The sequence below is a fragment of the Pectinophora gossypiella genome, unplaced genomic scaffold, assembly GCF_024362695.1.
Source record: "Pectinophora gossypiella unplaced genomic scaffold, ilPecGoss1.1 Pgos_39, whole genome shotgun sequence".
Lineage (NCBI taxonomy): Eukaryota > Metazoa > Arthropoda > Insecta > Lepidoptera > Gelechiidae > Pectinophora > Pectinophora gossypiella.
The window spans coordinates 7,200-19,041 of record NW_026063249.1 but is presented as its reverse complement, the minus strand read 5'-3'; the positions used below and the strand labels follow the sequence as shown (position 1 = coordinate 19,041).

At 37.0% G+C, this 11,842-nt stretch overlaps 2 protein-coding genes and 1 pseudogene across 3 annotated transcripts; 1 reads left to right on the top strand and 2 right to left on the bottom strand.

Moving 5' to 3' along the window:
- The first annotated feature begins 342 nt into the window (after positions 1–342).
- Positions 343–2,729, top strand: LOC126381186 (REST corepressor 2-like). Of its 2 annotated transcripts, XM_050030706.1 has the most exons (6): positions 343–555; positions 674–806; positions 893–1,075; positions 1,245–1,353; positions 1,857–1,979; positions 2,216–2,729. In XM_050030706.1, the coding sequence occupies exons 1-6, from the start codon at positions 506–508 to the stop codon at positions 2,575–2,577; spliced, it is 960 nt and encodes a 319-aa protein (XP_049886663.1). In that variant the 5' UTR covers positions 343–505; the 3' UTR covers positions 2,578–2,729. The 2 variants fall into 2 exon arrangements, with proteins under 2 accessions (XP_049886663.1, XP_049886665.1); XM_050030708.1 differs by lacking the exon at positions 893–1,075 and having other exon boundaries at positions 2,216–2,727.
- A 95-nt stretch (positions 2,730–2,824) lies between these two features.
- On the bottom strand, positions 2,825–3,695 carry LOC126381190 (putative nuclease HARBI1). Its single transcript, XM_050030711.1, has 3 exons — positions 3,603–3,695; positions 3,123–3,404; positions 2,825–2,950 (listed from the first exon to the last, which is right to left on the bottom strand). The coding sequence occupies exons 1-3, from the start codon at positions 3,643–3,645 to the stop codon at positions 2,838–2,840; spliced, it is 438 nt and encodes a 145-aa protein (XP_049886668.1). The 5' UTR covers positions 3,646–3,695; the 3' UTR covers positions 2,825–2,837.
- Positions 3,696–9,506: 5,811 nt separating this feature from the next.
- On the bottom strand, positions 9,507–10,589 carry LOC126381197 (putative nuclease HARBI1; annotated as a pseudogene).
- Positions 10,590–11,842: the final 1,253 nt, after the last annotated feature.

Below are 11,842 nucleotides of genomic sequence, written 5' to 3'. Positions count from 1 at the left end.
ACTGGGTAGAGTCAATGTTGACAACAAGGATAGTAAGAACGAAGCTCATGGACACAACCCTCGACCTGAAGGTTGCTCAGGGCTGCCCCCAGGGCGGAGTCCTGTATGTCTAGTGCGAGTTTCATAAAACCAATCGAGTAACTTTACTATCGCGTTAATCGAGCTAACGTCAAACGCATCGACTATCGAAAACACGCGAGTGCGAGAAACCATCGAGTGTTACTACTCGATCGCCGTTTGCTCACCGTGAGTTGCGTTTACTGTATTTCTTAAGTTGGCAGCTTTGAAGCGTCTTCAAATAAGCCTACCAAATTTAGAAGAATGTGTTACATATTACTCATATAGACGTTGCTAGATCTCTCAAAACTAAACGGATTATCGCATTCCGCCATTGTTTGTTATTGTTATTGTTTGGGTCGTCGTGTCGCGTCGTTTTGATTTGTTTGTTTTCATTTTGAGTTTCGTGTTTTCTAAAACCAAAGACCTTTGTCTAAAACCAATAAGAATGAGAACTAGTTCATCACAATTCGAATTAATGGTGACGTTTATGCAGGAGTAAGTTCAAATAAGATTGAATGTTATTAATTACACATATTACTACAGTGAAGTTTTTTGGAAATTTGTAATGGCTTCGTGATTCAATTTCTCATTGTGTTATGATTGTGCTATATAGGCATGGAGATTTAAGCAAACCCTCCACCAATGCTAGAGGCAGGATGACTACAATTAGACGGTGGGAGGAATTAACTACATTTCTAAATAGCGATGGAAGTGGTGACACAAAAACCACTGAAAAGTGGAAAAAGGTTAGTTAATAATAAATAACTTATTTTTGAGCGATATGGTAAAGGGTTAATTTATGTATATATCTTTGTTTTTTGCTTATTTCAAGGTGTGGAGTGACTTAAAAAATAATACAAAAAAAAAAGCTGCTCGTATCCACCGAGCAGCCTCAGGTACTGGTGGTGGGCTTGCCCTAACAATTAAGTTAATAGATTTAGAACAAAGAGTCCTAAATCTTATTGGTATGCAGGCTGCAACAGGCTTGGCAGTGGCAGAGGGAGGTTTTTCACAGGTAATTATATTTATTATTCTACATGTCTTGTCTCGGTATATTTTGTTGCTAGGAATAGCAGCACTGTATTTCCTCCTGTGGGTTATGCATAAGGTGACTAAAGGAAAAGGATCTTGTGCTGTCTAGGTGATGGGCTAGCATGTATAAAATATGTATTAACCTTTTTCAGGAGATTAATATTGAAAGAAATATGCCAGACCCTGTTGAAGAAATAAGGCTACCATCGCCTTCTGGAAGTACCCAAGCTGAAGACATTCAAATAATACAAATCGCAGAGTGTAAGTAATATATTACTTTAAGTAAATCGTTTGTATGCTATTATAACTTCTTAAAATGTTAACTATTATAAATATCTGTAGAAGGTATTGTCGTAATTGTGACTGAGCCGTGGACCTCCTAGATTTTCTAAAACAATCAGAGAATACAATCATAATGAAAACAAAGAGATGAGAACCTAAAATACATAAACTCACATCCATGCTCCCCAAAGGGGTGGGCACTGCCGCAAATATTCAGAAGAGTATTTGCAGCCACTTTGGATACATAGTCCTGAGATGAATAATGATGAATGGTATGGTCGCAGGGGATTAGCGCATCCCCATACAGATGGTTCATCATGTTTGATAGGACATTTTCCTGGATTTTACCACATGCACGGCAAGATAAGCAGCTGCATGCACTCTATCTTGTTTCTTTATTACCAGTCCAGCAGAGAAGTGAAACAAAAAGTATTTAAATAAGGATATTCTTAATAACATATTTATATAATTTCATATTTTAGGCACTGATTCATTGAACGAGCCTGGACCATCTAGGCGAGATAGCAGACCACAACCCCCAGTCCAAATGCCACCTCCTACGTCTCCACCTCCTCACCACGTAGAGGCTGTTGTAATAGTAGAAAGTAAGCAAAATATTTTAAAAATAATACTATAGTTATATTATATACTTAATGAAAATAATAGGGAATTAAGTTAATTAAGTAAGAATTAAGGGAATTAAAAAAGTTCTATAAAAGGTAAACTTCCATTAATATGTAATAATTTATTTTAGACCCTGTAGTTACAAGAGCTTATAGTTAATTTTAATGTTATTTTTGACATCTGTTTAATTCATTAATATCAGGTGTTAATTTTTCAGATGCAGAAAACCGGATCTCACCAGTTCCACCACCACATGCTGATGCAACTCAGGCACAGCCTGCTCTCTCTGGGCAAACAACACCTCGCCGCAGTATCAGGCCAAGAGTCTCTCGAACAAGACCATCACCTAGGAGACTCGTAAGGCCAACACAAACAGAGCAGGCGGCTCAACATTTCCTCCATTCTGATGAAGAATGGAGGAAGTTCAAGATACAGCAGCATCGTGATAATGTGGAAATGGCAAGAGACAAAAACCGGGTACGGGAAATGGAGGTGGAAACGCAGAGGGCATGGCTAGCTTTAGGTTCTAGAGTATTAGATTTAGTTGATAAGGTAGTAAATAAATTTTGTAAAGATTAAATTAGATTAGTAGCTTACCATACCTCATAGTTGTATAAGTATTTCATCATTAGTTTGTTAGTTAAATAAAGAATAATACCAATTGAACATAAATAAAAAGATTTTTTATTTATCACATATATACATACAAGATATATTTTTAAACATAGAAGAACTTTATGTAATGACACAATCATAAAAGGACTTAATTTTACAAAATATGAAAACAAGTATCTCGTCAACTATTTACAGGCAACTTCTACTATCCAATACAAATTCATTTATTGCATTCTTCTTACTAATTGTTCTCTCAATACTCTACCTCTTAATAAGTCAGTGGATTCCCCAGTTTGAGAATATACATTTTCATCCCTCTGCGAGTCGTGTATCAGATCTAGAAATAAATTATTGTGTAAAATTAAACATAATATGTTGGTAAATACACCAATGAAAATGAGAAAGTTTTGGAAATAATAAAATTGGTCTAGCCAAATAAATAAATGATTCTATTCTATTCTATATGGCATCAATGTTAATATAAAGAATGGTTATAATAAGATGGCTACCTCTGTTTTCATCTCCATCCTCCATGTTTGTAGTGCCAAAATTGAGACCTAAGTTGTATAAGACACAACAGGCCAGTATAATTCTTGCACATTTGACTGGTCTATAATGCAGAACTCTATCCTTATGTAAACAACGCCACCGATTTTTCAATCTGCCAAATGTATTTTCAATCACTACTCTGGCTGTCATATGTTTTTCATTATAATTTGCTTCTGCTGTGCCTGGAGCAGCATCCAATATTGGTGTCATTAGCCATGGGCGTTGTGGGTAACCAGAATCACCTGGAAGGAATAATCATGTGGTAAGGGCATAATTAATGTGTGTATATCATCATGTTGTAAATGTATATGTGTGTCGTAGATTTTACCTGAATAAACTTTTTTATTATTATTTTTATTTTTAATTAAATAATTATCAAATACAATCTACATCAATTATCAAATTGACAATAATTTAGTACATCATTTTAAATACTTCACCTAACAGCCAAAACGCATCTCCATTTTGGTGCAACGACTGCATGTATGGATTTACTGCACTGTTTTCCCAAATGAAGGAGTCATGGTTGGCACCCCCAAAGGAGAATGGGCGAATCTGGTCCAAGAACCTCCACTGATGAGACTTATATGTAATGAAAGCTTATGCTTTCTCTATGAATCTGGCAAAGTTCTATCAGATTCTGTCCCGGGGTTCTTTTTTTACGGCCATGTTTGTCCTGGCTAAAAATGTGATAAAATACAGTGGGAGCTAAAATCGGCTCAAGATTTGTTGCTGGATAACTAAGTCTACATAAATAATTATGTATCATATTGTATATCATTTTAAAGAGGATCTTTTCCAGAATCCGAAACATAAAAAAAAAAAAATGTCTTTATGTAAGCGAATTATAGTCAATTTGCATCTGCAGCGCCATTGTTTCTCGGTAGCTAAGTTCAAGTTTCATGCCTTTTACCTCTTCCAGAAGTATCTTACCGATTTTTTTTATATTGCTTCCGGAATTTGATCTGAGTGATAATAACAAGAAAAATAAATAGACACCTCTCCGATAGAGACCGCCTAAGCTATTGCCTATTGCAAGAAATCGTCATCATTAGCAAGTCATTACGGTATTGCATATTATAAGCTTATCAGCAACTTGGAACTTGGTCCAAGAACCTCCACTGGTGAGACTTGCATGTAATGATAGCTTATACTTGTCCTATGATTCTGGCAAAGTTCTATAAAACTCTGTCCTAGGGTTTTTTTACGGCCATGTTTGTCCTGAGTGTACAGTAGTGGACTGCAAAATCACCTCAGGATTTGTTGTCGAAAAACTATTTAACTAAGTCTATATACATAATTATATATCATAATGTATATCAATTTTAAAGGGGAAGGTTATCAGAATCAGAAACACAAATAAAAAAAATGCATTAAGTATGTAAACGACTTTTAGCCAACTCACGTCCGTAGCACCATTTTTCTCAGCAGCTACGTACGAGTTTCGCGCCTTCCAACCTTTCCAAAGAAGCCCAATCATTTTTTCCTTCTTCTGATATTGCATTCTTAACCTTTTTTTTTTTTTTTTTTTTTTTTTTTTTGACGTGACTTATTGTAGATTTGCCGCAGATGGCATTAACTACTTGGCCGGACAAATGGGGAGCGCTGAAGGCTCTCACCCGGTACAACGTTTAAGACAACAGGCCTGAGGGTGCCCAGTTGGGCGCGAACCTCGGCTCAGGGCGTCGTCTGAGAGGAAAAATATTTGAAAGAATTAATCGACCCTAGTGGGTCGATAGCGATAAGCGCTGAATGAGGGAAATCGTCGACCACGCCGGCGGGGTCGGTATCGTCCCTAAGCGGGATGTATTCGGAAGCCGCAACTACCAGGGGATTTGGGTGGTGCGGAGCAGAATCGAAAAAACGTTTGGAAGCTAATTTGAGCCATTGGGCAATGGTTGGCAGACCTAGGTCAATGTGCAGATTTTCATTGCGAAGGAACCACGGAGCTCCCGTGGCTTTCCGCATGAAACGATTTTGTATTACCTGTAGACGGTGGATTTGAGAGGGACTCGCATGAGCGAAAACTACCCCTGCATAGGTCATGATCGGACGGATGCAAGTCGTGTAGATTTTCACCTTATTCCTAAGGGACAATTTACTTCGCTTGTTAAGAAGACAGTGAAGACGGCCCATTACAAACGCGGCGCGATCGCGCACACGTTTGATATGGGCCTTGAAAGTAAGACGTCTATCTAAGACTACGCCGAGATATTTGACTTGCTCCTCCCAAGGGATCGGCTTGCCAAACATCTTAATGATTTTAAGTTGACGGCGTGACCGTGGCGTGTTATAATAGCCCTTTGAAAAGTACACCGCTGCACTTTTCTCCGGGTTTACCTCGATTCTCCATTTGCGAAACCACTTGCCCAAGGCATTGGCCGCGCGTTGGGAGGATTCCGGTCATCATAACTCGACCACGGCACGAAGAATCATTCTTAACCTGACAAGTGACAACAACAAGAAATAAAATAGATACCATTCCGATAGAGGCCGCGTAAGCTATGGACCTATTGCAAGATAACGTACTCAAAGGGTAGTCATTATAATCCAACAGACGTAACATGATTAGAATGCGGGAGGACGCAAATGTAGTATGTTTTCTTTCACCACAATCTTGTTTTATTAATCCAGGCTTATATCTTGTCTTATAAACAATGCCGAATGGTACAACAAACGTATCGTAAACGTAAGGTTGCCTGGTAGTAATTGCTACCTTGGCAATAAAGCCGCCTTTTGCACCAGTTATTGCCTGAACTTGTTTAATAAATGTGTTTCTTTTGTATACAATAGAGTCATTACATTGCATCTTGATTAGAATGACTTATTTCTTGTTTCTCTCGTACTAAGCTATATACTGTTAGTGTTAAAGAGACACATATTTCGTCTCTTTCGCATAAGGCGATGTACTACATTTCCGTCCCGCCGCATTCTAATTATGTTACGTCTGTTGGATTATAATGACTAGCCTTTGAGTACGTTATCTTGCAATAGGTCCATAGCTTACGCGGCCGCTATCGGAATGGTATCTATTTTATTTCTTCTTATTTTTTTTATTATTTTTTTTCTTTGTTGTCACTTGTCAGGTTAAGAATGCAATATCAGAAGAAGGAAAAAATGATTGGGCTCCTTTGGAAAGGTTGGAAGGCGCGAAACTCGTACGTAGCTGCTAAGAAAAATGGTGCTACGGACGTGAGTTGGCTAAAAGTCGTTTACATAATGCATTTTATTTGTGTTTCTGATTCTGATAACCTTCCCCTTTAAAATTGATATACATTATGATATATAATTATGTATATAGACTTAGTTAAATAGTTTTTCGACAACAAATCCTGAGGTGATTTTGCAGTCCACTACTGTACACTCAGGACAAACTTGGCCGTAAAAAAACCCTAGGACAGAGTTTTATAGAACTTTGCCAGAATCATAGGACAAGTATAAGCTATCATTACATGCAAGTCTCACCAGTGGAGGTTCTTGGACCAAGTTCCAAGTTGCTGATAAGCTTATATGCAATACCGTAATGACTTGCTAATGATGACGATTTCTTGCAATAGGCAATAGCTTAGGCGGTCTCTATCGGAGAGGTGTTTATTTATTTTTCTTGTTATTATCACTCAGATCAAATTCCGGAAGCAATATAAAAAAAATCGGTAAGATACTTTTGGAAGGGGTAAAAGGCATGAAACTTGAACTTAGCTACCGAGAAACAATGGCGCTGCAGATATAAATTGACTATAATTCGCTAACAAAAAATTAAGCAAAATTAAAAATTTTGAAAAAACCCACGACGGTAAAAATCTCATCGAAAAAGAATAAAATAACTCAAAACCCCCGACTTAACCCAATTATTATGTAACGAAATATTATATTAGACTTAAAAATACTTTCTAAAAAGAGTTGATATTTCGAGACATCGGTAATAGATATATTGCCATTATTGCCATTATTATTGGCTGCCATTAACCCAGCTAAAGTTTTTCTAGTGACGTGAATACAATTATTGAAGAATTGTAGATGTTTAACGACGACATAAAATACACTTATGAGTATGATTAAATTTTTGTTGAAATTTTATATAGAAAAGGCAGCCCCCGACGGATATTCCTCGGTTATGTATTATGGTAAAATTATTATCGCTACATTTAAGTATATTTTCGAGAAACAGACACGTTAGGAAAAAACTGTAAACATCCATATTCATTGTTTAGGTACTTAAGTATATCTATTACCGATGTCTCGAGATATCAACTCTTTTTAGAAAGTATTTTTAAGTCTAATATAATATTTCGTTACATAATAATTGGGTTAAGTCGGGGGTTTTGAGTTATTTTATTCTTTTTCGATGAGATTTTTACCGTCGTGGGTTTTTTCAAAATTTTTAATTTTGCTTAATTTTATTTCAGACTTTTTAGAGAGCATATACGAATCATAATCTATATAATGTGTAGGTAAGATCTCGCAAAACAATAAGTGTGATTCATCCTACCACATAATATTAAGTCCCTTATTATATATTATACAGTTGCTTTCTGTTTAAAGTTACCTCTATAACACTCATCTGAGAACATGCACCAATCACCCACGAACTCATTCCTGAAATCCGCATTGAAATCAGACAATACGTTTTAATTTTAATAATATTGCAATATAAACGTTTCACACTAATATAGCAGCGCCTCCTAGTGAGTTAATATCATAAGACTTATCTTAGACCATGCACCATTCAACTACGAACCCATTGCTGAAAACCGCATTGAAATCGGACAATTCGTTTTAATATTATTGCAATACTATTTTTCACTAATATTGTAGCACCCTCTAGTGAGTTAAAGACGTAATTTTTATTATTTGGGAACATGCAATAAGCTACCACGCACACATTGCTGAAAACAGAATTGTAATCGGACATTTCGTTTTGATTATATTGCAACATTGTTTTGCACTAATATTGTGGCGCCCCCTAGTGAGTTACAGCCATGACACCTGTCTAAAAACATGAATTCATCAAACACAAACCCGCTATTGAAAACCGCCTCAAAATCGGATCATTAGTTTAAAAGATAGGTGGTAACATTACTTTGCACAAACGCACACACAAACATCTCTCACCCTAAACGCATATAAATGCTCCGTTCCGTCGTGGGTAATAAATGTAATTAAAATTATACTAACCGTAATTAACAACACTTTGCTTTACTTAATATATAACATACATAAACTGCCTATATACGTCCCACTGCTGGGCACAGGCCTCCCCTCAATCAACCGGAGGGGGTATGGAGCATACTCCATCACGCTGCTCCACTGCGGGTTGGTGGAGGTGTTTTTACGGCTAATAGCCGGGACCAACGGCTTAACGTGCCCTCCGAAGCACAGAATCATCTTACTTTTTCGGACAATCAGGTGATTCAAGCCTGAAAAGTCCTTACCAAACAAAGGACAGTCTCACAAAGTGATTTCGACAATGTCCCCATCGGGAATCGAACCCGGAACACCAGATCGTGAGCCTAACGCTCTAACCACTAGACCACGGAGGCTGTTTACTTAATACTACCTGATTATTGAGTGATGGGTTCAACTTTATGAATTAAATGAGGATTAATTGGATGAATTTGATTCACTTGACCACACAATCCACGTGCCACTTATAGTCGATCTTGATTTTTCTTTAATCTTCGCCAATCACTTCGTATTAATTTATCTACAATTTATTCATTGTGATCTGGGATCTTCTCTGAAATCTGGCTCGAAGGACCATGAATATGCCATCAGGCAAAAAGGCATATCAATGCCTTTTTACTGATTTTTAAGGGATTTAGGTAGCAATGAAACAGCACCGTGTTCGACGTAATTACGTGTAATCAATGGAACCGAAAAAAAAAAACGCCTGTCAAAAACAATTAACTAATAAAAACTATTGCAAATAAATTGCTATTATAAATTGAAGAGGCGTTTCGGATAATATTTATTCTAAACACTAATATTGTGGCGCCCCCTAGTGAGTTACAGACATGACACTTGTCTAATAACATGAACTCATCAAACACAAACCCGTTATTGAAAACCGCATCAAAATCGGATTATTAGTTTAGAAGATAATTAATAACATTTCTTTGCACAAACGCACACACAAACATCTCTCACCCTAAACGCATATACCTGCTCCGTTCCGTCGTGGGTAAAAAGATTTTTTTTGTTTTTTTTTTTATGTTTCGGATTCTGGAAAAGATTCTCTTTAAAATGATATACAATATGATACATAATTATTTATGTACACTTAGTTATCCAGCAAGAAATCTTGAGTCGATGTTAGCTCTCACTGTATTTTATCACATTTTTAGCCAGGACAAACATGGCCGTAAAAAAAGAACCCCGGGACAGAATCTGATAGAACTTTGCCAGATTCATAGGGAAAGCATAAGCTTTCATTACATATAAGTCTCATCAGTGGAGGTTCTTGGACCAAGTTTCATACAAAAGTGCCCATTGTCATTTGGAATTAACATTTAAAATCCGGTATTCGTCATCACATACCTAAAATGATTAAAACAATTATAAACTTTTATTTATGTAGTTAGTATAGAGTAGTGAGTACTTAGTAGAGACTCAGTCATTACACGTTGAAAAAAATAATATGTAAACTAGTATATTACTTACCATTTATACGTTAAGTGAATGGTAGTGTTTGCGACTATAATATAAGTGTTCCTCATCTTTGTGGGGTACAAATATTTTAAAATGAGACCCATCTATACAGCCTATCACTCCAGGTATTCCATATTTGGTGTAAAACCTAAAACAAACAAATTAATTATTGCATGCAAATTGAAAAACAATAGTGTGGACCATGGAATAATGTAGGTAACTGAAGTAAATATGCAGTTATAAAGTATTTGTATTGTATTACCTTTGGCTTATTGTTTGTCGGGCAGCTGGATTGTCAGGAAATCGTATGTATTTATTTAATATGTTTTTATGGGTCAGAGCCTGAGTTACCTCTTCTATGTACACGCTGCACATTTTTTGTGAGAGGTTCTTTGCAACTCCCACTGGCCGTTGGTATGAGCCAGAAGCAAAAAAAAATAGAGCAGTAAGTACCTGTAATTTTACCAAAACCAAGCAAATACAATATTATAACAAAATTATTATACCTAACTTAGGTAGGTTGTAGTTTAATTTACCTTTGTTTCTAAGGAAACCCGTTGTGATGATCTTAATCTTGTAAGCCGTTTTAACTCTTGGCACAAAAATTTAAAGGCCTTCTTCGGGAATCGATATCTATTTCTAAATTCTTGATCCGTGAGGTCCAGCAAAGGATCAAATGAGACGCGAGCTCTTGCGCGTACATTTGCCATGTAATACCGATCATCTTGCTCTCTCGTTGTTGCAAACAACCTCCATGCGAAGAAATGACGCGCTGTCATTTTTTACCCACGACGGAACGGAGCAGGTATATGCGTTTAGGGTGAGAGATGTTTGTGTGTGCGTTTGTGCAAAGAAATGTTATTAATTATCTTCTAAACTAATAATCCGATTTTGATGCGGTTTTCAATAACGGGTTTGTGTTTGATGAGTTCATGTTATTAGACAAGTGTCATGTCTGTAACTCACTAGGGGGCGCCACAATATTAGTGTTTAGAATAAATATTATCCGAAACGCCTCTTCAATTTATAATAGCAATTTATTTGCAATAGTTTTTATTAGTTAATTGTTTTTGACAGGCGTTTTTTTTTTTCGGTTCCATTGATTACACGTAATTACGTCGAACACGGTGCTGTTTCATTGCTACCTAAATCCCTTAAAAATCAGTAAAAAGGCATTGATATGCCTTTTTGCCTGATGGCATATTCATGGTCCTTCGAGCCAGATTTCAGAGAAGATCCCAGATCACAATGAATAAATTGTAGATAAATTAATACGAAGTGATTGGCGAAGATTAAAGAAAAATCAAGATCGACTATAAGTGGCACGTGGATTGTGTGGTCAAGTGAATCAAATTCATCCAATTAATCCTCATTTAATTCATAAAGTTGAACCCATCACTCAATAATCAGGTAGTATTAAGTAAACAGCCTCCGTGGTCTAGTGGTTAGAGCGTTAGGCTCACGATCTGGTGTTCCGGGTTCGATTCCCGATGGGGACATTGTCGAAATCACTTTGTGAGACTGTCCTTTGTTTGGTAAGGACTTTTCAGGCTTGAATCACCTGATTGTCCGAAAAAGTAAGATGATTCTGTGCTTCGGAGGGCACGTTAAGCCGTTGGTCCCGGCTATTAGCCGTAAAAACACCTCCACCAACCCGCAGTGGAGCAGCGTGATGGAGTATGCTCCATACCCCCTCCGGTTGATTGAGGGGAGGCCTGTGCCCAGCAGTGGGACGTATATAGGCAGTTTATGTATGTTATATATTAAGTAAAGCAAAGTGTTGTTAATTACGGTTAGTATAATTTTAATTACATTTATTACCCACGACGGAACGGAGCATTTATATGCGTTTAGGGTGAGAGATGTTTGTGTGTGCGTTTGTGCAAAGTAATGTTACCACCTATCTTTTAAACTAATGATCCGATTTTGAGGCGGTTTTCAATAGCGGGTTTGTGTTTGATGAATTCATGTTTTTAGACAGGTGTCATGGCTGTAACTCACTAGGGGGCGCCACAATATTAGTGCAAAACAA